At 47.9% G+C, this 26,512-nt stretch overlaps 2 protein-coding genes across 3 annotated transcripts; one reads left to right on the top strand and one right to left on the bottom strand.

Annotated features, from left to right (window-relative positions):
* Positions 1 to 6,422: 6,422 nt before the first annotated feature.
* Positions 6,423 to 10,188, bottom strand: BET1L (Bet1 golgi vesicular membrane trafficking protein like). The gene is made up of 4 exons (XM_032187676.1): positions 10,010 to 10,188; positions 9,225 to 9,316; positions 8,378 to 8,434; positions 6,423 to 6,793 (listed from the first exon to the last, which is right to left on the bottom strand). The coding sequence occupies exons 1-4, from the start codon at positions 10,026 to 10,028 to the stop codon at positions 6,626 to 6,628; spliced, it is 336 nt and encodes a 111-aa protein (XP_032043567.1). The 5' UTR covers positions 10,029 to 10,188; the 3' UTR covers positions 6,423 to 6,625.
* Positions 10,189 to 10,437: 249 nt separating this feature from the next.
* RIC8A (RIC8 guanine nucleotide exchange factor A) lies at positions 10,438 to 26,473 on the top strand. 2 transcript variants are annotated; one of them, XM_032187673.1, is made up of 11 exons: positions 10,438 to 10,566; positions 11,878 to 11,977; positions 15,554 to 15,601; positions 17,514 to 18,128; positions 18,317 to 18,411; positions 19,185 to 19,335; positions 20,181 to 20,276; positions 20,538 to 20,682; positions 21,139 to 21,283; positions 22,422 to 22,541; positions 23,192 to 26,473. In XM_032187673.1, exons 2-11 carry the CDS (start codon positions 11,894 to 11,896, stop codon positions 23,310 to 23,312), a joined length of 1,620 nt encoding a protein of 539 aa, XP_032043564.1. In that variant the 5' UTR covers positions 10,438 to 10,566; positions 11,878 to 11,893; the 3' UTR covers positions 23,313 to 26,473. The 2 variants fall into 2 exon arrangements, with proteins under 2 accessions (XP_032043564.1, XP_032043563.1); XM_032187672.1 differs by lacking the exon at positions 10,438 to 10,566 and adding an exon at positions 11,458 to 11,715.
* Positions 26,474 to 26,512: the final 39 nt, after the last annotated feature.

Here is a 26,512-nt window from a genome sequence, read left to right as displayed (position 1 = left end):
GTGTCAACAGGCACAAGCAGGGCACGGGCAGCAGCCAACAGAAACAGGCCAAAGCACCCCGAGACAGGAGCCCAGGGCAAGACCAGGAGCTGGAGGAGAAATAAATAATAATAATAATAATAAAAAAACCAGACACAACACCTGGGCAGAAAAATGTAAAACCAGGTCTTTATTTACAACAGCTAAAGCAAACTGAAATGGCCACCATCATGAAGACCAGGCTGTTCCAGTGGCCTTTCATCAGAAGTCATCCGCTTCTGAAATCAAAGCGGTCTGTCAATTCACCCATCGTTCCTCCACACAGAGACATTGCTGGGAGCTGCCACGTTAATAGAGAAGCAGCGATAAGAACCAAAGTCCTTGATGCCTCCATTCCTACTCTTCTTCCCTACACATTCTCCTCAAAACTTGGAAAAAAAAACCAACACCTAAACTAGTCCCGGTACTTGGTTGGCATTTTGGCACAGCTAAACAAAGGACACCACCATCCATTTCCAGATCTGGACCCAGATGAGTCCAAGGGCAAAGAAATTGCTAAGTGATTCCAGGCCGAGGCCACAGGAAATATCTAGCCAATATGCGCTTGTTGGGGAAGAGGAAGACTGAAACCAGAGGGGGAATGCTTTAGTCCTGCAGAGGTCTGTCCTGGTTTCAGTTAGAACAGAAGTTTCAGATAGAACAGAGTTAATTTTCTTCCTAGTAGCTGGTGGAATGCTGTGTTTTGGCTTAGGGTGAGAAGAGTGCTTGATAACACCCCGATGTTTTAATTGTTGCAGAGCAGTGCTTATACCAAGCCAAGGACACCTCAGCCTTTTGCTCTGTCCTGCCAACAGGCAGGCTGGGGGTGCAGTAAGAGCTGGGAGGGGACAGACCCAGGACAGGTGACCCAAACTAGCCAAAGGGGTATTCCATACCATCTGACGTCATGCTAAACAATATATAGGGGTGGCTAGCCGGGGGGAGGGGGCCGGACTGCTCGGGGTTAGGCTGGGCATCGGTCAGTGGGTGGTGAGCAATTCCATTGTGCATCACTTGTTTGTACATATTATTATTATTATTTTCCTATTATCACCATTGTATTATTATTATTGTTATTATTATTTTGTTATTATTATTTTCCTGTCTTATTAAACTGTCTTATCTCAACTCACGGGCTTCACTTTCCATTTCTCTCCCCCGTCCCAGAGAGGGAGGGGGGAGGGTGAGCGAACGGCTGCGTGGTGTTTAGCTGCCAGCCGGGTTAAACCACGACAGTCTTTTTGGCGCCCAACGCGGGGCCCGAAAGGTTGAGATAACGGCAGATCTGACCAGAGTGTGTTAAACTAAAATTGGTGTAAGTATTAGACCTGCTTAATAGTCACTTGTCATAATGCTGATTGCTTTAATCTCAACTCTGCTGCGCCTGTTTTCCAAATTGAGTATTATAGTACATTATTTTCCGTATTTGCTCTCTGTCATGTTGTTTATCCTCTCCGGGCCCTGGTTTCAGATCATTGTGGTACTGAGTGTTGTAGCAATGGCTTATGAGACGATGAGATATCTGGTCATGACTCTAACTTGGTATTTGTACTCAGTAACATCGTCGACTCTGTATTTTGGAAACTGTATCTTGGAAACTATTAGCAATTATACCTATTGTTTTTTTCCATTGGGGAGTCAATCTGTGGAGGGGAAAGGGGAAGATATTTTTTCTTACTTGATTACTCTCCCTTTCTCCTTCACCACCCCTATATCCTCCTGGATCACTCTGCCTTCCTCCTTCACCACCCTCTTACCCTCCGAGCTTGCTACAATAGCTCTCCAAGATATTGAATATTCTTGGGATACTCAGACCAGCATAGTCTTGTTGTTCTGCCTCCTGAATGCACTTCAGGTTCTGCTTAAAGTTAAACAACTACTTAGGAAGCTCATCCGGAGATCTGCCCGGAGGCAGTATAGTTGTGGGTGGCAGGGAGTATGGGAGGATATGGGCAGGCATCTAGAGCAGTTGGCACCCCCAGTGTTTTGGAAATTCATCCCTGAACAACTGCAAAATCCTCAAAACTGCAGAATGCTTGAGAAAAAGGTGTCATGATTCTGGCAGTTCCAAAGTAACACAAATCATTGTAACATGCTGGGGCCTGGCTCACGCCTATCGAGCTGCCATTGATACTGCTATCAACTTAGTGACAGACCCTGCGGCCACTCCAAGCCCTGTGACAGATCCAATGGCCACTGTGACCCCTACGGTGGACTCTGCAGCCGCTCCAGTCCCAGCTCCTGCAGCCGCCCCAGTTCCAGCTCCTGCCGCTACTCCAGTCCCAGCTCCTGCAACTGTTCCAACTCCAGTTCCTGCAGCCGCTCCAGCTCCTGTGGCTGGGTCAGAGAAACGAGCTGTAGCAGTGCAAGTTGACCCTGCAGAGGGTATTCCAACCTCTGTGGCAGACCCTGTAACGGGGTCAGAGAAACGAGCTGTAGCAGTGCAAGTTGACCCTGCAGAGGGTATTCCAACCTCTGTGGCAGACCCTGTAATGGGGTCAGAGAAACGAGCTGTAGCAGTGCACGCTGCCCTGTAGAGAAGGTGAAAAAATGGTATAGAGATTCAGGTCGTTTAGAACGCAGAGAGTCTTCTGCCAAATCTAGGTATAGAGACAATGGAGACGACGATGACGCTGGGCCATCAAGGGTTCAGGAGGAGGAAGATGAGGATGCTGAAAAATCAACAGTAACTACCCGAAGCCTAAACGAGCGTGAGTTACGAGATGTGCGGAAAGATTTTGGTCGCTGTATAGGTGAGCAGCTTGTCACCTGGCTGCTCCGATGCTGGGACACTGGAGCCAATTGTGTGGAATTAGACGGCAGGGAAGCCAAGCGACTGGGATCCCTTGCTAGAGACGCAGGCATTGACAAAGCAATTGCAGATGGAGCACAATCTCACAGCCTCTGGAGGCGTCTCCTCTCAGCTGTGAGGGAAAGGTATCCCTTCAAGGAAGAACTTTTATGTCTACCAGGCAAGTGGACCACTATGGAGAAGGGAATCCAGTACCTGAGAGAATTAGCCGTACGGGAAGTGATTGATGAGGATCCAGACCTCAGACAAACATCCAAAGATCCAGATGAAGTCAGGTGTACACGACCCATGTGGCGGAAGTTTGTACGGAGTGCACCATCATCATATGCCAGCTCATTGGCAATAATGGCCTGGAAAGAGGATGAGGAACCCACAGTGGATGAAGCGGCTAAACAACTCCGGCAGTACGAAGAAAGTCTCTCCTCTTCCTTACAGGCCTGCGTCTCAGCTGTGGAGAAACTTTCTGAAGAGTTCCACCAACTTAAAGAGAATCTATCTTCTTCCCCACCTGAACCAACCAGTGTCCAACGACCGAAAGAGAACACTTGGGAGAAACTTTCTGAAAAGTTTCACCAACTTGAAGAGAGATTATTCTCCTCCGCACCTGTACAAAGCAGTGTCTCGGTTATCAGGGGTAGGCGTTTATCCACACAAGGAAGACGATATGGTGGGTACTCACCCCGTGCCACCCTGTGGTTTTACTTACGAGGACCATGGAGAGGACATGAGAAAATGGGATGGAAAATCTACCGCGACCTAGAGGCACGGGTACGTGAGTTGCAAAAGAAAACAATCAAGAAAAAGGGATTCTCTGAAAAGTTTGCTGCTCCAACTTCCAGCAGACAGTCCTTCAAACACAGAACGAAGAAGATTCTGACCAGGATTAGGGGAGCCCTGCCTCCAGCCAGGGGGAGGAAAGGGACAATCGAGTTTATTGGACTGTGTGGATTCGATGGCCTGGCACGTCAGACGCACAGAAGTATAAGGCTTTAGTAGACACCGGTGCACAATGCACTATAATGCCATCGAGCTATAAAGGACCAGAGCCCGTCTATATTTGTGGAGTGACGGGGGGATCTCAGCAGTTGACTGTATTGGAGGCTGAAGTGAGTCTGACTGGGAATGAGTGGGAAAAGCACCGCATTGTGACTGGCCCGGATGCTCCGTGTATCCTTGGCATAGACTATCTTAGAAGAGGATATTGCAAGGACCCAAAAGGGTTCCGGTGGGCTTTGGTATAGCTGCCTTAGAGACAGAGGGCATTAAACAATTACCTACTTTGCCTGGTCTCTCAGAGGACCCCTCTGTTGTGGGGTTGCTGAGGGTCGAAGAACAGCGAGTGCCAATCGCTACCACAGCTGTGCACCGGCGGCAATATCGCACTAACAGAGACTCCCTGATCCCCATCCATAAGCTAATTCGTCAATTGGAGAGCCAAGGAGTGATCAGCAAGACTCATTCACCTTTCAATAGTCCCATATGGCCAGTGCGAAAGTCTAATGGCGAGTGGAGACTAACAGTGGACTATCGAGGCCTGAACGAAGTGACGCCACCACTGAGTGCTGCAGTGCCAGACATGCTGGAACTCCAGTACGAACTTGAATCGAAGGCGGCCAAGTGGTACGCCACAATTGATATCGCTAATGCATTTTTCTCCATCCCTCTAGCAGCAGAGTGCAGGCCACAATTTGCCTTCACTTGGAGGGGAGTCCAATATACTTGGAATCGGCTGCCCCAGGGGTGGAAACACAGCCCTACCATTTGCCATGGGCTGATCCAGTCTGCGCTGGAGCAGGGGGAAGCTCCTGAACACCAGGAAAAAGCGGTCAATCAAAGCGGTGAAATCAAAGCGGTGAAATCAAAGCGGTCTGTCAATTCACCCATCGTTCCTCCACACAGAGACATTGCTGGGAGCTGCCACGTTTAATAGAGAAGCAGCGATAAGAACCAAAGTCCTTGATGCCTCCATTCCTACTCTTCTTCCCTACACATTCTCCTCAAACTTGGAAAAAAAAACAACACCTAAACTAGTCCCGGTACTTGGTTGGCATTTTGGCACAGCTAAACAAAGGACACCACCATCCATTTCCAGATCTAGACCCAGATGAGTCCAAGGGCAAAGAAATTGCTAAGTGATTCCAGGCCGAGGCCACAGGAAATATCTAGCCAATACGGGCTTGTTGGGGAAGAGGAAGACTGAAACCAGAGGGGGAATGCTTTAGTCCTGCAGAGGTCACAGGAGGACAAGAAAATCAAATAAGCAAAGACTTTGAACAGCAAATCCCAAAACACATAGGCACTTGGTACAGAAAACAGACAAGATGAAACAGCAGCTTTGTACAGCTGCTTTCTAAAGTGAAAGGTTTATACATCAGGAAGCTTATACAGTGCAGGTTTGTCTGGAGAGAAAGCTTTTTTATTTTCCTCTCCCCCAACAGGCACAGTATTTTTAAAGTTACAGATTTCTTAACTCCAGTTAGAGGCAGACTTACTTAAATAATTCAACCATGGAAGAATACACATGGGGCCGTGATGCCTGGGTGAGATGCTGGTCAGCCCAATGACGGGACAGAAGGGTGAGTGGAACTTGCAGTTCCCAGCTACTGCACTCCCAGAGTGCTCCCCAGGACAGGAAATCCAGCATGCTCTGCATGTGGGTTGGGAACGACTGTTTTGTAAACAAAACCGGTGGGGGTGTGCCTTGCCATGTCTGACACAAGCATCGCAGCCACGGATCTGCAAAGCTCTGTGAACGGCAAAGCGAGTTAAGAGTTTCTTAGGTTACCTTCCATGTTAATAAATAAATCCATTAAGTTTCCAATCAAATCTTTCCTCAACCTACCACCACCCCAACAGCATGGTTTAGAAGTTTCACCTGACCTCAACCTCTGCTTTTAATTGCAATGTCTTTCCAAAGCACTCTAATACCAGGGTACTGGAATACCTGGAATTAAGTGTAATGAGGCCATAATCAGCTTCCTCTTCAATCTTCCTAAGACCTTTTACTATCAGAGTTTTTTTTACGCTGCTTTCATGGTCTAAAGGAATGCATTTGCAAGTGTATGGGAAGGTAGGAGAAAGATACTGTATTTGTGCAAATCAAGGCAGCCTGGGGACTTTGGTCCTTCTTTCCTGCAGGGTCCATCAAAGTTTTACCTCATCAACTTCTCACTGCAACAATTAGAGAATATCAGGGTTCAGAGTTAATGCTGATTTCATTTCAAAGCAGTACAGACTTCGTTTCATCCCAGTGACACCAAGGATATTAACAGGTCTCTGAGTCAAGGGGAAACTGAGACCAGGTATCAGCTTAGAGGCCAATTGGAATAAGTCACGTTTGTCCTTCTGAAGTTTATAAATCAGCATCCTAAATTTTGCAGCTTCTAAACTCTGCTGATTTATTGAACTTCTGAGTACTGACAAGTCTCTGGATTTATCAGACGCAACTCTTCATAAGCCTAGTATCGAATATCAGTAAAGGAGGTAGGACAAAAGTGGTCCTTAAAAACAGGCTGCCAGACATGGACAACTAGGCAAGAGATAAAGTCTTAAGCATTAACAACATCAAAATTGTGTTATACATCATAACCCATTTAGAATGAAACATACTCATTTTATAAAGATACGTTGATGACCAGCTGGAACAATGACAATAAGCTGGTGAGAAGTTGTTTAGAATGTCTGTCTGGAAAGTCTCAAGGATCCCACAAGAGGGCAGACTTAGAAAGGTGACGAGCAAGTCTGTCAATCATCACGTAGGTTTTGTTCTGTAAAACTGCCACATCACAACCAAGATCAAGTTCCTGCTCTGGACACCAGATAGTAGAGGATGAAGAAAACAACAATCAGTCCTGCAGAAACGGAACAGAGTAACTTGCGATTATCCCTCCCAGACCGTGTCATGGTGGAGAAACGCTTCACGCTGCCAGTCAGCAGGCCAGTCACACTCATAAAATCTGAATCCTAAAGGAGAAAGAAAAAACAAACTGAGACATTTTAAACTGGTGAAGCTGTCCCTGAAGAATTCCACTTCCTGGCTAAAAAATATCTGCAGAGGGAGCTGCACAGTAACTGCCCATTTTTCCACACCCATCACATCCCTCTCAGAAGGCCCTTCCCCTCCTGTGCTCAGGCTCCAGGAGCAGCACCATTCCCACTGTGCTCAAAGCAGAGAAAAAAGGACAGGGGAAGTTCTGTTCCAAATGTAAAACAATGTGTGTGCCTCCTTTTTTTCAGTCAGGGCCAAACCACCTGCTACTGGGCTGTTCAATTGTTCCCATGCAGCTTTTTCTGCCGGGAGCAGCTTGCTAATGGCAACTCTACAAGTCAACACTTCATCCAAAGGAAATGTCTCTACATGAAGCTAGCACCATTCATGCATACCAGGGCAGGATAAAAAGCATTGAGAAATTGCAGTTCCTTTCCATTACTTCCTTTTCTTCGGTATAGGACAGCATGCATGTGCAACTCCACCAGGCAGTGGTTAAAAATTCCCTTATTAATTCAGTTCAGGCATTTTCATTTTGATTCCTGGTCTGTTTTCCTTATTCATGAACTACTTAAGAATTTCTGCTTATGTTTCTCTTCAAATATTTCAAAACCACCTCTGTTCTGGACGCATAATATCACGCTGAATAAGGGCTTCTACTTTAAGATCCTTTGCCTTTACATCAATTCTCCATTTCTTTCCAATTCTCTGTTCTTCTAATTTCTGGGCTGAGCAAGTATCTATTTCAGATACTCTGACATTGTCAGCGTACTCTGCTATTAAGCTTCCAAGCTGAGCTCACACCTTTGACTCAACTGATTTCAACACTACAATTAACTTTTCTCTGGCTTCCATGTACCAGCTCTCCAACATCCAGCATGTGCAGAAAAGGCCCTCCACACAGCAGTGTTATTGTACTAATCTCTTTCTCCAGTCTCTGGGTTGGATTCCCGTCCTCACAATTCAGTTTATGAAATACCTTTCTCCTAAAAAGCCTCAGCAGGTAATCCCTTTGCTATAAGGATCTGCCATTTTGGCCTTTCCCCAGTACGTGGTTTTCCATTAGCCACCAAAGCTTTAGAGACAATTACTCTGGAAAGTGATTTTGGTTTTACAAGGTGTTATGTGTTGGAAAAATGACAGAACAAGGCACAGAACAACATGAGCAGGACCAAAACATCGGCCTTGCCCCTTCCAAAGACATCAGTGAACAGTCCTGACAGGTACTGTGTTACAGAGATTACAGTAAGTAACCCTGGCAGATTTATGCATTACCCAAAATCACAGGAACAGCTTAGAAATAGATCCACCTCACAGAATTAGCCACAGGGAGCAGCTCTTTAATTCCAGCAATGAGGTTACCTCCAGCTGTATTTCTGAATTGTGTTTTCCTACATCAGTCTTTCCAGATGCTAGATGCCCTGTTGCCCATTCAGACAATGTGATACTAGCAGCTGCTAAATATCTAATGTTTAATTATCAGTAAGCCCAAGTTAAGGTAAGTACTGAAAGCTAGCACACAAAAAAACATGGTTTTTTACATTTCATTGGTTCCATACCATGCCATCCAGGTAACGATTCTGTTCTTCAGCATCTTTGTCAATATCCAGAGCCAGCTGCACAGGATAAGGGAGAAAATGGTTATTAACAAACTTTTAACAAGAAGATAGCTTTTAATGCATCCAGTGCTTGTAAAACCACTGTGTGCATTAGAAGAGCAAGCCACTGCATCCTTGTCTCTTACACAAAAAGAAGAAAGATTGTTCAGTACAGTGACAACACAAGATCCTCGTTTCAGTTTCAGGTTGTTGGAACTCTTCAGCTCTGCAATGCTGGAAATAAAGTTTGACTACCCAACATCAACGTAGGACAGGGGTATTTAAACACTAGGACATGACAGCAGAAATTCAGTGTTCTCTTCTTCAAAAACGAGTCACTGATTTCTACTAAGCTCTAAATCAAAACATTCGATGTTAGTAAGAGCAAATTAGCATCAGTAACACCAAACACAGAGGTGCTTGAATTTTTAGAAGTAATTTACCCATCTTTCTATTATTACTTCTTTCCTGAGATGTGCTTAGCAATACTCCTCTGTGAACCTTTAAGGTTTCTCTCCGTGCCTAAAACTTCCCTTAATGTAACTAAACGCACATAATTCCCAACAGATCATGGAATCATGGAGATGATGTAGCTAAATCTCAAAAGTAAAGATTCACAAAGTCATCCCTTGCATTTTACTAGTAAGTTAACTGTGACATCACCACAACACTCTCTAAAAGTCATGAGTAGATAGGAAGCCCTTTGTGTTAACCACACATCTGCACCTCCCTGGAGACTCTGAAAGAAAGAGGAATGATGGAGGTAACTTCATTCACTGTGCCATCTGATGTGAACTCTACAACTCACCGACTTCAGCCTGGTGACCTTGCTAGCCAGACTGTCTGCCATACGCTTGTTCTCCACATCCAGCATATCCTCCACACCGCTTCCATTCTGACCTGGGGAAAAGGAAAAGAACGAGTTTTATCAGTCTGACACCAGGAACTGCGTGTTTGCTCAATCAACGTGGTGAGCCTCAGTGCCCAGCTGTTGGCTGGTCGCCCCAACACTCCCAAGGGGCTGTCAGAAGCTGCCCACATCCACATCCCACGGCCACTACACTATTAAACATTCCTAACCTTTTTTGACAAAAACGCACCGAAACAACCCCAGGACAGACCATGGAAGAGGGAAACAAATCCTTAAACGCGCCAAGAACTTCAACCATAGCCAACAGCTCTAAGCAGTGCAGATTTTGTGTGACTCTCCAGACACCTCCAGCGCCGTCCCACGTATGGGATTTGGGTGGCAGTGAATTCAGCACCGGGACCCTCACGGTGTAAACCCTGCCCGGCCATTCCTGACATGCCTCCAGCCAAGGCGTTACGGGAGACGGCCATTCCCCCCCAGGAGAGGGAGAAGCTCAGCCCTCCCCGCTGCCATGTCACGCAGGGGAGCGACAAAGGGATGGCTGATGTCGCCGACAGTATCGCCGACAACGCCCCGAGTCGCACCCCTTGCCCCAGCCCTGAAGCAGCGGGAGATGCTCCCAAATGGCGCCTGGAAGCGTCTCCTTCCCCCTCACCCCCACAGAGCGGCGGGCAGCTCCCCCTCAGCCCGTGCCCGCCGCCGCCATCCCCCCTTCCCCTCACCTCGGCCCCACTCCGCCATGGCGCCTGCCGGCCCCGGCGCCTCGCAGGCGGAGCCCCGCCGGCCCCCGCCTCCAGAAAATGGCCGCCGAGCGCCATCACCGCCCCCTGCTATGGGGCTCCTTGGTACTCCGGGGGGCTGCGCGGCCCTTTTGGGGTCCCTTCCCGTCCCCTCGTGGCCAGAAGCAGTTTAGGTTGCGTTTTCCCCCCGGGTTAGGAGCTTTTCCCGGGAGGAGCTCGCCCGTGGCTGGTAGCCGCGAGGTTTAGCGGCTTCCTTCTCTCCTCGCTGCGCCGTGCTTGTGACACCTCCAGACCAGCCCTAAGAGGCGGTGGCGCCGCGTTCCCCCCCAAAAAAAACCCAACGCCGCTCGGTGAAGCCTCCACGGCTCCTTCCCCTCCTCCTCCGGTGCACGGAGGAGCTCGGGGGAGGGCCGGGGCCAGGAAACGCGGCAGGAAGCCGGGGCGGCGGGGAGGAAGGTGCTGGGGCTGCCCTCCTCGCCGCTGCCCGTCCCCGGAGGGCCGAGGCGTCCCCTTCTGCTCGGCTCCGGTGTGGAAAGGAGGTATGAGGAGGGAGCTGAGGGACAGAAATAAAAGATACATACAAAAATGAGTGGGTTACGGCATGCTGTGAGCTGCTCCTGCCCCCTGAAAAGGGAGGGAGGTCGCTCCGGGTACCCCAGTGTGGCAGTGCGAGAGATGCCTGGTGTGGATGAGCTGCTCCTCCTGCTCTTGTGGCCCAGGGCTCGGCATTTTGTTGGGTTTTTGGCTGCAGGGCTTGCCCTCAGCCCTCAAAGTCCCCATCTTGGCTGTGTTGGGGCAAGGAGGGGGGATAACGCGATGCTTTGGGCTAACCTGATGCTGCTCCCTCAGCACAGCATGATTTCCAGGAGCGGAGCCCTGTCTCCTAATCACATTTATCTACCGCTCACCCAGGCTGTGGGACGTGGCACAGAGCTCCACAGGATCTAAGCAGATGTACGAACTCGTGCTTGTACTGAAATTTTGTTCGATATTCCACGATTAGGAGTTACTTTCCAGCACTGCGGGCTTGCCTGGCTGCACAAGCTGTTAAACTTTCGCCTATTTTTAAAATAATGATTATCCCTGTCATTATGCGCATCTGCTCATTTACATTATTATCGCGAAGTGCGTTGTGCTCTGTAATGACAGGCAGATTTGAGCCAGGGAGGCCAGCCACCCGCCATATGTGCGTTTTTACCCCCCTGAGCAGTGTCTCTGCCATAATCTGGTACGTGGTCTGTCAGGCATCGAGTGTCCCAGCACAGGGAGCAGCAAATGCAATAAAATCCCAATTTCTTTCTTTCTTTTCACCACCTTAAAAGGTAGCTCCACCTTAAAGCAAGCCCGGAGGTGCTTGCCTATCCGTTTGGCTTTCCTCTCCAGCTCTTTTTACTCCACAGCTATGTTTCTGGGTTTATTTTTTTTTTTGTTGTTCTGTGCGGTAACAGAAATCAGGACAGCCAGGGGAGGAGGAGGAGGCAGGGAGCTATTTCAGGGAGCTGCTGTTATCTGTTCTGTGTTAATCCCCTGGCTGGGAGGGGGGAAGGTTTTTCTGAGTGCTTTACTGGAAGGGCATATATTAAACATTGAAAAGCAAAGAGAGGAAGAGGATTAAAGGGAGAGAGAGGAGCCTGGCTGCTGGTTGTACCTGGGTTATCCATCTGCTCTGCTTTTATGGATGCAACAGAGTGAGCAATTTCACTTGGGATTTTTTTTTCCTCCTCCTTTTCCCCACCCCTTTCTCACTCCCTCTCAGATCTCTGTGTGTTGAGGTCCCTTTGCATCACTATTATCCAGGAACCCTGGAAGCCCCCTCACTCCCCTTCTTCTCTGTTTCACCTCTGTTGTAGCTGAGCTGCTGAGATAATGGAGCTCAGGACTGTAGTAGCCACAGTGGAAAACGGGGAGCAAGACACAGTCCTCAAGGTGCTTCAGATCTACAACCGGGAGGTGAGTGGGCATCAGACCTCTGCCTAATGTCAGCTTCTGTTTACAAGGCTGGAAGCAGGTTGGCCATGTTGTGGGATTTCTGTGCTACCCAGCTGTCCCCAGTCTGCCTCCTCTGAGCGCATCTGTCTGCGCATTACTGCCATGGAAATGTTACAGGCTGCTTCGTCTTTTACTTGCAGACTGCTGCTTCTTTGATGTTTTGCTATGAAGCATCTACATAGCCTTGCTTTATCTTGTGTCCTTGAGATACCGGAAGAAAAGCACATAGAAAGGATTTTCTTTATTATCCAGATTCTAAGTAAAACCTGGCAGGGAAATAATCGTGGGTGTGAAGACCAAGTAGGAGGAGCTCTTTATGTTAGGCAAGGTTTGGAGGTAATAAAACTCACATCTAGGGAGGAGCTGCAGGTGAAATTCTGATTTGCAAGTAAAAGATAATTAGGGAATGACATGAATGGAGGCTGCAATTTGATTCAGGCGCCTGGTCTGAAAGCTGACAATACAAAATAATGAATACAGAATATGAATAAGAATGGTTGGGAAGCAGAAATGGAAGTGATTCTAGCCTTACAGTGGTAAAAGGTTATCTGTGGGGGTAATTTACTTTTGAAATAGACTCTGGTTGTCAGGGAAGTCTCTTTCAGAGGGTTTTCGCCAGGGTAGGGCTGCCCCTGCAGATCTACGTGACTCATTCTGCACCATTCTGAAGTAGGTGGGAAGTCAGTGGGGGAAAACCTGTGAATGTTTTTTGCACGAGTGTGCAATAAGGGGAAATGTGCTACTATTTCCAACAGTCAGTTTTGAAATAGGAGAAATCGTAGCTAAGAAGTAGTAACTCCCTGTTAAAAAGAGGTCAGCGGGATCAACATCAACTGCAGCAGCTGTAATGCTGGAGAAATTAGGAGAGCAAATGGCACTTGATGTGCAACCAATCTGAGGCATCAAAACACAGTATTTTCTGTAGAATTCCTCCAGCTGGATCCTTTGTCAGTGTATCAGGCGTAGGAAACTTGTGAGGATATCAGTGATTTTGCTAGTCTGTCTAGAAGAAATGGAGCAAACGAAGAGGATATGAAAATGCAGATAAAATAAGGAACTTCCTTACGTAACTTTTTACTGCAAAAGCTGGTGGTTCTGTACCCTTTTCTGGGGGTATATGTTTTTTAATTCACTACTGAATATGCAGTCAATTTGTGGTTGCCAGGAATAACTAGCAACATGGTCTCGTGGAAGGTGTCCTTGCCCATGGCAGGGGGTTGGGATTAGATGATCTTTAAGGCCCCTTCCAACCCAAACCACTCTGTGATTCTATGAATAAAATAGATCTAAAGCAAAACCACAGATATTGTGAACATGTATGTAAATGAGATTACGTGAGCCTGCAAAGAGGATGAGATGGGAAGAGAACAAGTGCCATGGATGTCTGCAGAGCACATGGGTTCCAGGACTGAACTGCCAGTTCCTCGTAACATGGTGCAACAGCCTGTGCACAGATCAGATCACGGTGCTGAAGCACAAAAGGCCAGCCCCTGGCCCAGCACTACAGGAGCAGAGCTGTCCTGCTTCTGCACCTGAAGTTGCTCAAGTGATGCATCAACATCAGCTCGGGGGAAGCAGAGCCATAAGGTGGTATGTACTGCAGGAAACAAGCTCTGCTGTTCAGACATGCAGATGGGATATCGGTGAATCGCAGAAGCTCAAGAGAAGGACTAGCCTGGTGTATAACAATAATTGTTTGTGGTGAGACTAATTGTCATTATTGAGCAGCTCTGTAAGTGTGTGTCTGCAGTGTAACTCAGTAAAAGGTGATGGGGAGCACTAAGAAAATAATAGAGAAATATGATATAATTATACCCCGTGTCTCTATCTGTATCTGATCAGGCTGTATCTATGCATACATAATTAATGTTTTCATAAATTTTAAATAGTTTGATTCTCAAAAGCATTCCTCATGTTCTCTTGGTATAAATCAGAACTGCATCATCGACTGGGAAGTGCTGCTTTTTACCAGGGACCCTTTGATGTTTTGTGCTGAGCAGTTCATTGGAAACTGATGTAGCCAGAAAGGAGACTGTCCTCCTAGGCACAGCCACGAGACACACAGGAACGTTTCATGTGAGCAGAGCAGAACTGTTTTTTTTTTTTTTTTTTGTTTTAAGAAAAAGGATGTAATGGGGGTGTAGAGAAATTCAGATTTCTTCCAAAACAGGCTCCGGAACTGTTCTGTGCAGGAAATCAGACTTGACTGACAGTCCTTGTCTGTGACTTGAGGCAATGTGTGGGATAAAAGGAGAAACTGCCTCGTGCTGGGTGGTTCACCTTTGGAGAACTCTGCCAGAAGTTAGGAAGCAAAGAAGGCGGAGAGGATGGCTGTTCTTCCTACCTGGTTCCAGCAATTCCTTCTTCGCAGTACTTGCTGTCAATGTGTCTTACTGAAGAGGTCATGAATTATTTGTGCATGTTAACCATTCTGCAGTTCAAGTGCTCTCTGAAGCAAAGGCACACAGGAGTAACTCAGGCTGTGAGGTGCCACGTGGAGTGGGGTGTTTACCTGTGTCTATCAGTTGTGTTTAAAGAACACGAGCTGAAAAACACTCTTACTTCCAGACATCGCAGGAACGAAGAACACAAGGATCTGTCTCCAAATAATGAGGAGAGGGTGCTTTCAGGCAGGAAAAGGAACAATAAATAAGAAGGGAAGAAGTGTGTAGGCACAGCTTGGTGGCCTCACTCGGGAGAGGAATTGCCCAGAGAAGCTGTGGATGCCCCAACCCTGGAAGTGTTCAGTGCCAGGTTGGATGGGGCTTTGAGCAGCCTGGGCTGGTGGGAGGTGTCTCTGCCTGTGGCAGGGGGTTGAAACCAGATGGACTTTAAGGTCCCTTCCAACCCAAACCATTCTATGACTTTGTTACAGACTGTTTTGGGATATTTATGATGAATACCCACTTCACAGCTGCAGCATTTAAAAATAAGTCCATCCATCAGATGGGCACGGCTTTGGCCTGTGGCATTCAGCTTCCAACACAGCCAACAGAAGAGTGCAATGGGAATTATTCATCACAGATCTTTTCCAATGACGAAAAGGAAGCAGGGGCTCCTGGAATAGCGGGGATCTTGGTCAAGGAAAGCTATTCTGACCTGGCAGTGTGGGTCACAATGTCTGTGCTTTCTAAACCAGCTTCGTTCCCTGCTTGTTGTGATGCGAGTAGTTGGAGTTGCTTAAGAAAGGATGATGTAGGAGAGAAAAGGCAGGCAGGAAGCAAAAACCTCAGAGGCAGGAAGCAAAAACTTCAGCAACAGGGAAGTTGTCCTTTTGTCTGACTCCTCAGGAACTTCCACTGCTCGTTAAAAATGCTGTGAGTATTACAGACCTCTTTAAGTGCTGTTGCACTCCTTGCCATCCTGATTCCCTGCCTCTGTGTTGGTAGGTGGCTGTTTCTGAGAAGACTTCTTTGCCTTTGCTTTCTTTTTTAGACCTGTTGCTTTCAAGCTGAATTACTTTTCCCTGGCTGAGGCAAACAGTTTTGCTTTTTAAACTATTCCTTCATTTTAATTGTTTCTGTTCTGCCCCCACAGAAATCTCAGTGCTTCACCTTTGACGATGAGGAACGGGAAGAGAGGAAGGTAGGCGTGCTCTTTGCTTTCTTCCTCTTGTTGGAGGGGTAAGTCTGCTCTGCACTTGTGTCCGGCAGGGCTTGATGGTGGCAGCTCCTTTGGGGAAAGAGATAAGTAGCTTTTTGAAAACTTTTTTAAGTACCTGCCCAGGGAACGGTGTGCTCAGGGCATCGTTCTCTAGTTTTTCCATCAGTAGATGATGGTTTAGGATCAAGGTCAGCATCCTTGCAACATTAGCAAACCCTTTGGGTTTGGAGATGTGTATAGCCTCGGCCACAGGTGTACAAAAAATGTGATCCTTTGTGTGGGTCTCAATGGTACGAGTGTGCTGGACAAAAATCATAGTAACATGCATGCCTCTAGTGGGTAAGTGCTTTCACTGTGAGCCAGCTGCAGGATTTGACCAGGGCTGTGTATTAACAGGCACTTTAAGCTGACATAATCTGGTGCTTAATGGACATAAACACCCCTGTCTGTTCACTTCCAGTCTTGCATTTCTCATGCCAGGGCAGACCCTTGCATGGCTGCACAGTGAATATGTTTGGTGGGCTGATCTGCCTAAAAAACAAAACAAACAAACAAAAAACTATTTTTCCTGGCTTATTTTCCACCTGGATCAGTTTTGTGGTCCAGTTCATGCACTACTGCCCGTGTTAGCACAGCAAGCATAGACAGGGCCATCAGGGTGAAGAATGGGACCTCTTTTGTCCTTGCCATTGCCAGCTAATGCTAGCGTGAAGTTTTTCCAGCTGCAGCCTGACTCATGGTCAGAAGATCGGGGCTCTTTGCCCTGCACTGCCTTGCTGTTTGAGCTGGAGCGGCCGCGCAGGCTGTGAATTCAGGCCCAGAGCTAAGGTGCTCTACTTCTGGGGTGTTTGTCATCAAATATGAATTGGGCATCACCGTGTAATTCTGCGTGTTTGGTTCTTCTGAAGGTTCAGCTGTGGACACACGTGCTTTGAGATCTCTTTAGCCTGACTGAGTCAGAAAGACCTTTACTCTCTATTATTGTTAGAGAGACCTAGTGAGATCTTCCCTCATCGTGGTATGATTGCTTGAGCAATGGATTGCTAGTGAAATGTGAAGTGTTGCTACATGCAGCTAAAACCAGCCTTGGTTTTGTGAGGCATTACCTTTGCTCTCATGCTCCTCCACAGCTTGCCATCACACACAATACTGTGACCCACCAGGGTCAGCGTTTCAGCTGCTGTAAATTGGTGTTACTGGAGCTCTGCCAGTCTGTACCTGCTGAAGATCTGGGCTAGTAGGTCTCCAGACAGCCTTGAGATTTAGGGAGGTACTTCTTACTTGAATCTTCTGAGGTCTTTTCATTTCTTTTCCTATCATACCACAAACGCTTCTGAACTCGTTTAGTTCCTCTTCCCCTCCTGCAGCAGTTTTCTGATGCATCTCTCAAGCTCATCAGCCTGTTTCTGGAGCACCCAAGGCAGATGCCTCCCTAACCTTAAGGCTCTGGTGCGAGTGGACATCTGCTGTTGCTCTGAAGCTATGAAAAGGGGCTTTTTTTTTTTTTTTTTTGCCCTGCTGTCCCTTAACTTAATGCAGCTGTCAAATAAACCATATTAGCCTAAACCATCCTAACCACAGGTGAACCTCAAATAAGCAATCGTCCCTTAGGTCAGTAGCAGTAACCTGTTGTGCTCTCCCCTTTGATCTGATACCATTTCCCAGCCATTCTTTGTCTCTTGCTGCTTGTCCTTGCTTGAATTGAGCAGGGACTGGATTCTAGAGCCAAATTGTTCCCAAGGGCCACCAAATGTGCTCCTGAATCAGAGCTGGTAGCAGGTCCACATCTGGGTGATGCTCTCATCTTCCAGGGCAGAGTGTAACAGGGTGGTGCCCTTGGGGGAGCGCTATGAGGTGTCAGTGCGTGAGGCATTCTTTGTTTCCAACTGCACAGAAAATGGCCCAGCTACTTATCAAGTTCCTGGAAAGAGAGCTCCAGCCGTCCTGCCAGGTCACCTGTTTGGAAAGCATCCGCATCCTGTCCCGGGACAAGTACTGCCTCGACCCTTTCACCACCAAGGAAGGGTTGAAGACCCTCTCCAGGCACGCTGGCATCGATTACTCCGAGGAACTCATCCGGGAGGTGCCAGACTTGGACGTCATCCTGGAATCCCTCAAATGCCTCTGCAACATCGTCTTCAGCAGCCCTCGGGCCCAGGAGCTGACGGCTGAGGCTCGGCTGGTGGTGGGCCTGGCCAAGCGCATCAAACTGTACAACGAGAGGAGCCTTCCTCACGAGGTCAAGTTCTTCGACCTGCGCCTCCTCTTCCTGCTGACGGCACTGCGAGTGGACATCCGACAGCAGCTGGCCCAAGAGCTCAGGGGCATCGGCCTGATGACAGACACCCTGGAGCTGACTCTTGGCGTAAAGTGGATGGACCCCTACGAAGTTGCCACCGAGGAGGGACTCCTCCCGCCTTTGCCCCGGCAAGAGACAGAGCGAGCCATGGAGATCCTCAAAGTGCTCTTCAACATCACCTTTGATTCCAGCAAGAGGGAGGTAGATGAGGTAAGCTCCTGGATACTGCACCACACCACATCTGCGTGTTCCCAGGCTATGGCCTGACGACTGTTTTTCTGCTCTGCTTGCATTTCCTCGTAGTAGGTACTGCCCCCCAGGCAGCCCCCAGTTACGTGTAAAGGTAGCAAGCGATCCCTTTTCCTGATCGAGGTTTTCATTTTCTGTTTTGGGGCCAGGAAGATGCTGCTTTGTACCGGCACTTGGGTGCCCTCCTGCGCCACTGCCTCATGATTTCTGCTGATGGAGAGGACCGAACGGAGGAGTTCCACAGGTCTGTTAGATAACAAGATAAAGATATGCACAGAAACCGACCCGAAGTCTGCCCAGAGCAGGCCCTGCCTGACCTTGGCATTACCATCCTCTGCTTGTATGCTGATTGTTAAGGTCACTTCTGACAAACAGGCATCTTTGGTCCAGCCTGCAGGTTCCTTGTGCTGCTAGAATTGACTGCCCTTTGCAGTCAAATTATGTGCACTGATACCACAGCCTCCTGGATGACGTCCAGGAGGAAATGTTTTGTCTGAGCCTGCCTGACTGCAAGGGTCATATTCAGTGTTGTGCACCAGGTCTTTTCAATGGTGCTTCCCACTTCAGTGAGCCAGAGCAGATCTCTTCTGCCTTAATTAAAGAGTCTCTGGGCTGGCCTTAATTAACTGTCTGTCTCCTGAGCCATGCTGAGAAATTGTCTGCACCACATTGCTAAGCTTTATTGGTCCAGTGAGTGATGGAGGTCCTAGATACAACCTTTGACCACCCCTGTTGGTCCTACTTGGCCTCTGTGCCAAGATCCGTAGTTTCTCAGTTGTCACTGAAGTCTTTTTGGACTTCCAGCAAGTTGTTCAGCTGTACAAAAAAGCAGTTTGATTTATTTCATTCCACTGGTGTGAGGAGCTTGGGATCTAACCCAAAGACAGGTTAGGTCTGCTTTAGGAGTTGTTGCACTCCTGGAAGTTGTTAATAAACCTTAATTTCTGGATAGCTGAAGAACTTCTATGAACAAAAATCCCCGATTGTGTGTTCACTGTTCTTCTTTCACATGTTCAGCCATACAGTTAATCTTTTGGGCAACCTGCCCCTGAAATGTCTGGATGTCCTCCTGACCCCAAAAGTCCGGCCCGGCTCGCTTGAATACATGGGTGTCAACATGGATGCAGTCAACATCCTGTTGGATTTCCTAGAACGCCGCCTCGACAGGGTAAGTTGAGAGGCTGCTGTGCAGAGTTCTTGGCTGCTCGTTTCACAAGTTCAGTGCAGGGCACCCTCCCTGCATTCAGCCTTGAAAAGCCCAGCGCCACCACGTCATGTCAAAACCACAGGAGCACCAGCAAGGCACGGTTACTTTGGAGGTAGTGCCTTACAGAAGTGGCTGTTCTTAGCAGAAGCAAAACCATTATCGCTGGTAGGACTGAAACAATATCTGTGAACTGAGAGGGTCGCTGTGTCATTGCTGCTACTGCTGGTAGTGAGATCGGTTGAGCAGCAGATGGTTAGCTGGGTGATTAAAATAGAAGTGCTCGGTTTCACTCAAGTAAATGGTGATTTGCTGGGCAGCTTAATTGTTTGGATGCAGCCAAATTGTTTGATGGGTTTTTCTGACACTCCCCAAGCAGTCTGCTGTCTGAGGACTGGCAGTCATGCTCTTATTTATCGAGACCATTCATCTTTCTTCACTCCTCCCGAGCCCCTTGTGCTCTTTTGTTCCTCTGTTTCTGAAAGCCTGAATTTGCATTGTTACTGAGCTGGCGGTGGTTTGCAGTCTCTGGAGTTATTCCAAAGGTCCTCCAAATATTACCACCGCACTTCTCTATGCTTGAAGCTCTGCACAACTATTTCTAGCACTGCTGTGCTGCAGAGCAGGACTCGGAAAGCCTGAGGAGTTAGAGGAGTGATGAAGCACTGAAACTCCTGTTGCAGAGGCTGGAATTGCCTCGGTGTCCATCCGTTTCCTTGCCACTCGGTACTCGTGATGTCCACCACGAACTAGAGAGATTGAACTCGGTGTCACTGACATGTTGCTCGTTTTTGTGAACACTTCTCCAGGGCCACAAGCTGAAGGAGAGTTTGACCCCTGTGCTGAACCTGCTGACTGAGAGCGCCCGAGTTCACCGCCAGACGAGGAAGTTCCTGAAGGCAAAGGTACTCCATGGTTCCAACTAAAGTGATGCTGAACTGAGAGAGAGGGGAAGAGCAAGCTGCCTAAATATTGCCATCCAAGGAGAGGGAGCTCCTCTCCCTCTGTATTAGGTTCTGACATACTGGGGGTTGAAGCCCATGATACCTACAGTGTTTTTTCTTCACACTCTGTGGGTTCATTAGATTTAATTGATTTGTAAAGTGCATGTACTTTTTTCCCTGCATGTTCCAGCTCCACTGATCCCCTTCACTGTGGCCTTGTAGGTGCTGCCTCCGCTCCGGGATGTGAAGAACCGTCCGGAGGTGGGGAACTCGCTGCGGAACAAGCTGGTGCGTTTGATGACCCACATCGACACCGACGTGAAACACTGCGCAGCAGAGTTTCTTTTTGTGCTCTGCAAGGAGAGCGGTGAGTCACAGGGGCTTGTTGCACGCTTTGGTGAGAGGGAGTCCTGGAGCCTGGCCTCTGGGCAAGTCAGAGTGTGGGACGGGTGACTGCAGACACCAGGAACTCTGTCTTCCCTTGAGCTGGATGCATTAGATAGGGAAGAGAGTGGAGTTTCCAAGGGCTTGCTGTCTTTCATGCCAGTGGTGACAGGAAAGCTCTGCTGAAGGACACCCTGACACCCTGGAGATAGCCTGACCCGCTTTCAGATTCCCCCCACACCTTGTGTGTGTTGTCCTTGCCATTCCTGGTGCGTGCTGTGGGAGCTGTGCTCCCTGTCACCGGGTTCACAGAAACACCGGCATTTCTGCGTCTCCATGGCCTTGAACCAATCTTGCTGTCAGAGCGTGGAGGAGCAGGTGGGGCTGCAGAGGTAGGAGGGGAAACACAGGGTGATCTGTCTCTCTGTCCTCCCTTTAGTGTCACGGTTTGTGAAGTACACAGGCTATGGGAACGCGGCTGGGCTCCTGGCAGCACGAGGCCTCATGGCTGGAGGTCGGGAAGAGGGAGAGTACTCGGAAGATGAAGACACCGACACAGAAGAGTACAAAGAGGCAAAGCCCAAGTACAGAACTCTGCTCCCCCTCTGTAGCACCCTTACTCCTACACCTCCTTCCCATTCTTCTGTCCCTTTTTTCATCTGCCTCCATGCTGCCTCCCTTGTGTTTCATGTGCAATGTTGCTTCTTCATTATTTAAGTTTCACCCTTAGATGTGGTGTTATATTCCGCTACCTTTACCTTTTTTTTGGGTGAAAAGCCTCTGTGGCCGAGCTACCCGTGGTGTGTGTGGTCACGGGTAGGTAGACCCAGTCCCTACAGCTGGGCACAGCCTCTAGAGCAAAGTAGATGCCTGAGCCAGAGCCTGTTCTGCACCAGAACTGCTCATGGTGTGCATGTGGCAGCATCTCTCTAGTTGGTATCCTATATACCTTTTTGGTGGCCCAACATAAAGGCAGGGTTTTACTGTGCACTGAGATATAGGGGACAAGGGTTTTCCTGACTTGCAGCTAGGTTGAAAGTGTTGATTACCTCTCTCCAGCTCCAGAGCCCTGTGCTGCTGGAGTGAATTTTTATTTCTTTTTATTTTTCTCCTTTCCTCACTATTGAGTGGTGGTAATTCAGGGGTGAAATGTATGAAGGGAGAGCTCCAGAATTGTTCTCAACTGTGAGTCTCACACTTTCCAGCATTGCGTAAAATGTGGTTTACACTATTTTTTTTTTTTAATCCTTTTTGGTGTTAGTTTTTTTGCCTCCTGACTTAAGGAGAGGGAAGATATGTTGCCTCCCCTTGTGCACGTGTTTTAAATCTGCATGGTGGAATTGGCAGGATGGGAACTTCTCACCAGAAAAATGAGAGGGATTTGTAGCAGGGGGGGATTGTGTGTAGGGCATACAGGAAGAGATCAGAGTCAACGTGTTGTTGCACTGCAATAACACAAGACCTAACCTAGGCAGCAAGACCAGAGGGCACTGGTTTGTGGCAATTACAACCAGCTCTACCAGTGCATTCCTCTGCTTAGTATAGGTAAAGACAGTTTTTAAACAGCTTTCTTACCTCTGTGCTTTACCTCCCTCCTTTGCCACCTTGCCACCTCCCTTGTGTTTCATGTGCAATGTTCCTTCTTCGTTATTTAAGTTTCACCCTTAGCTGTGATGTTGTATTCCTCTACCTTCACCTTTTTTCTCACTATTCTTCTTGTAGCATTAACCCTGTCACGGGACGTGTTGAGGAGAAACTCCCCAACCCCATGGAAGGGATGACTGAAGAGCAGAAGGAATACGAAGCCATGAAGTTAGTCAACATGTTTGACAAATTGTCCAGGTACTAGAAGATTGTGTGTAGTCATGTCTGTGTTAACACCTGGCTGTCTGTAACTTACATTTATCACTGCCCTTGGGAATGCATTCAAAGCATCTGCAAACTGAAGGGACATAAGGCAGTGGGAGAGATCCATGGAGAAATATTTCCAAATTTCCTTAAGCTGGGTGCTGTTACATCTAGGGGAAAGCATTGCAAGCCCTACAGACTTCTTTGGTCCTATGGCTTGCCATGAAATTCCCTTACATGCCTACGGTGGGTTTCCAGGCACTTGCCACCTCCCCAGGGTTGGCTGAGTGCTAGGCAGCAGCAGCAGCCACGGTCCTAGCAAGGCCACTTGGTAGGAGATGGCATTTTGGGGACACATGGCAGCTAGTGCCAGCAAATCCCCTTCCCTGTGGGAATGCTTTCTCCAGTCATCTTTCATCCCTGGTTAATCGGCATCGCAGAGAGGAGCCCAGGATCTGCTGAGGGTGTTCTGACCACATACAGCTCTTGCTGCTGGCTCAGGGTCATTCTGGGCTCTGCCCCATGGCAGTTTGCACAGGCCCAGCGTTCCTGCTGTAGGATGCGTCTGTCTCTGCAGTAATTTCCGCTGTAAGCTTCTGTTTAAATTTCTGTTACCTTCCCCCCTTTCTCCACCCTGGCTGCAGAGAGCAAGTCATCCAGCCCATGGGCATCACGCCGAGCGGCAACCTGGCCCCCATGGAGAACGCCATCCGTGATATGGCCGACGAGAGGTCGTCATCTGACTCAGACCTGGGGCTGGACTGATCCAGACCTCTCGCCCCAGCCTCAGAGAGCTGGGGAGCCTCTCTCCGTTCTCCCTTCGGAACTGGTGCTGCACCCAGAGGCTAGTACTGGGCCAGGACTCTCCCTGTGGTGTCTGAATCCAGCCTGGACCCTCACAGTTAACAGGGAAGAACACCTCCTGCCACCTCCCCAGCTCCATAACCACCTCTCCTTCCAGGGGATCGTCTCGGCCTGGCTCTACCTTGGTCTCTCCCATTGGCAGCTTTGAGGATTTCACACTCCAAATTGCTTCCAGGACTTTTCAGTAGGATTTTTTTTTTTAAATATGTGGTTTAGGAAAAAGGGTCGGGGGGGAATCTTTCTGTCATACCATCAGGGATCGCTAATCTGCGGAGCATCTTGTGTATGTCCTGACACTCGTGTGGCTGCATGTCAGCAGCGTGGACGTGTCCCTGTGTGTACGGTCAGCCCGACGTGAGGGGAGCTGCTCCCCGGGAACGTGGGGCTGCAGGGGAGGAGTGTGAGCAGTTATTGACCATGGTTTTGGGGAATGGTATTTGTGGGGTGCCTCAGCATCGTGCGCCCATTTCATTAGCAGGAAGCCGTGCGTGTGTGTGTGCTACGTGTGGCAGTGAGAGTGACTGTGGCTGTGCAAGCAGGGCCGCGTGGATGTACTTGTGTGTCCGAGGGGAGCACTGGTGTGTGTGCTGTGGGGAGCAGGCAGGAGGGGAGGCCTTGGTGACATTGCCAGAGTGTTCCCATTGATCACAGGAAAGAAACTTGCAGGTGACTGCCAGCAACACTCTGAGATTTAGTCTGTGGCATTGTGCAATGTTCCCAATGCCACGGAGTTTAGATTTTGGCATCATCAGCCTTTCCCAATCTCACGCTTTCTGAATGAAAGGCCAAAATATGTGCTTTGTGTGCTGCCTCCTCACCTGCCTTGGCTTTCCCATAGACCCACTGCTGTTTGCACCCAGGGGCTGGTGTTGGTCTTGTCCTTTGCCATGGTTTAGATTTGTCTTTTTTTCCTTTTTTTTTTTCTTTCTAAAGAAAATGTTTTAAAGAAAATATTCCTGTTTGTCTTATAAGTTTTGGAACTCTTAGTATTAGCACAAATAGGAATGCAAACATGATGCTAGAATAAAGGAAACCTTCTGATGAATTTGCACATGGCAGTGATTCATCAAATGTGGTATTTCTGAGCAAGTAAGGAAATATCTTTTTCTAATTAACACATGGTTTTGCTGCAGCCACCCTGAACTTCGGTTTTATTTGGGAGGTAAAATTGCAGCATTAAAATGAAGCTAGGTCAGAACCTCCCACTGTACCGCAGCCACTAAATGTATCTGGATGGGGCAATCTGAATTTAATCCTCAAGCTTCAGTCCTTAGTTTACAAAAACAAACAAAACTTAGCCCTTTTTTAAATTAGAATAGTTGAGTTGGAATGGACTTACTGACTCCCAAAACCTTTGGTGAGTTGTTGAGAAAGACTCATCTGTTACATTCTGTAACTCCTTCAATACTCTGGGGTGAATCCCATTAGGCCCATGGACTGCTGGCCATTCAGCTGACACAACTGGTCCCTCATAATTTCAGTGGCCGCAGAGGAAATGTCACTACTCCCCCAGTCAAGGTCTTCCAGCTCAAAGAACTGGGCAGATCTATCATTAATAGTGAAAACTGAGGCAAAAAGGCATTAAGTGCCTGTCTTTTCCTCATCCTTGCTTGTAAGGTGACCATCTTTGCCAAGTATCAGTCCAATGTCTTCCTTAGGTCTCCTCTTGCTGTTGACATACTTATTAAAAAGCCTTTTCTAATGTCGATGTGCCCCTTGTGCCTCACAGCAGGCAGCTGTTTACAGGACTGTTCTTCATCTGCTTTGCAAATGTTCTGTAGTAGTTCAAAATCCTGCACACCAGCTCTGTTTTCTTTCTGTGCAACAGGGATTTGCTGCTCAGCCTTTGCAGTAGGACCTGAGTCGATTTGGGTCCAGGGAGGCTGCAGCTGAGGGCAGCAGGGGGGGGATCAGAGGGTTTGCAGTTGTTCCTGCCCGTGTGTATTTAGGAACCAGCGCTTGCTTTTGTAAGGCTGTCTGTGTGTGGAGAAAAGCTGAAAGAATGCTTCGTAACTGCCAGGTTAGTTCTTCAGCGTGATTATGATTTTTTTTTTTTTAGCAGTCATGATTAAAGTTACAGATTCTCCCAGGGGTGTTCAGTGTTTATGTGAAACTGACCCACTGAAAATGGTGGATAGCTTTGTCATGAGATCATGACAGATCATGACATAGCTTCAGCACATCACAGCAGGAGCCTTCAGGCCAATTGTATCGCCCCTTTTTTGATTTTGTTTTGTTTTGAGTAACAGAAAGAAAAAATAACACCACCAAACAAACAGAAACCCACCACCCTCAATCTTCTATGTGAAAATGCAGACCTCTGATCTCTTTCTAGCTGGTAAGGCTTTCAAGCTTTACATGTGAAAGAAAAGGGTTTGGTTTTAAATGCAACACTTGTACTATTCTTGTATTCAAATATCCTGCTTAAAACCCTGATGAGCCCTGATTTCAAAAGTGCCAGTGCAGGCAGGGGCTGCGCTCGCCACAGGCCACTTCTGGGTAAGTAGCAGGGTAGGGTATGGTCTAAAAACAACACGTCTAAAAACAACGCATTCCCTTCGTTTTCACTGTGAAACTGTGTGCCACGAGGCTTCTAGTGCTCTGCAAAGTGGGAACAACCCCTCTGCTTTTACTGCTGCACATTCAAATGAACCCACTGCTGGGATCCTGACTGTGAGGCGGACCGTGCCGATATATTTGAATTGCACATTTGGATAAACAAGTCTGTTCATCTGGCTGGGAATTTGTTCAAGCCTTTTTTCTAGGAAGCTGCTAGGACACCAAACACACAGATCTCTGATCCCATCCTGACTTCAGTAGCATTCCTAGAGCTAGTCTGATTTACAGCAGCTGAGTATTAGGTCCAAACACTTCTAATTACATATATAATCAGCCATATGACAGCTTTTTGAGGCTCTAGCTTTGCCTCAGAAACAGCTTTTAGAGCATAGAAGTTACCAGTGTTGTATTAGTAAAACGTAGCCGTATGCTTAAATGCTTTTGTTCCCTTCACTATGATTTTCTGCATTTGAGTGTTGACTGTAACAATGTGGTGGTGTAAAGTGTTTTGCATTTTATTGTGCTTGTTTAGAGCTTGTTTC

The sequence above is a fragment of the Aythya fuligula genome, chromosome 5 (genome assembly GCF_009819795.1).
Source record: "Aythya fuligula isolate bAytFul2 chromosome 5, bAytFul2.pri, whole genome shotgun sequence".
Lineage (NCBI taxonomy): Eukaryota > Metazoa > Chordata > Aves > Anseriformes > Anatidae > Aythya > Aythya fuligula.
This window is presented reverse-complemented; position numbering and strand designations above follow the sequence as displayed.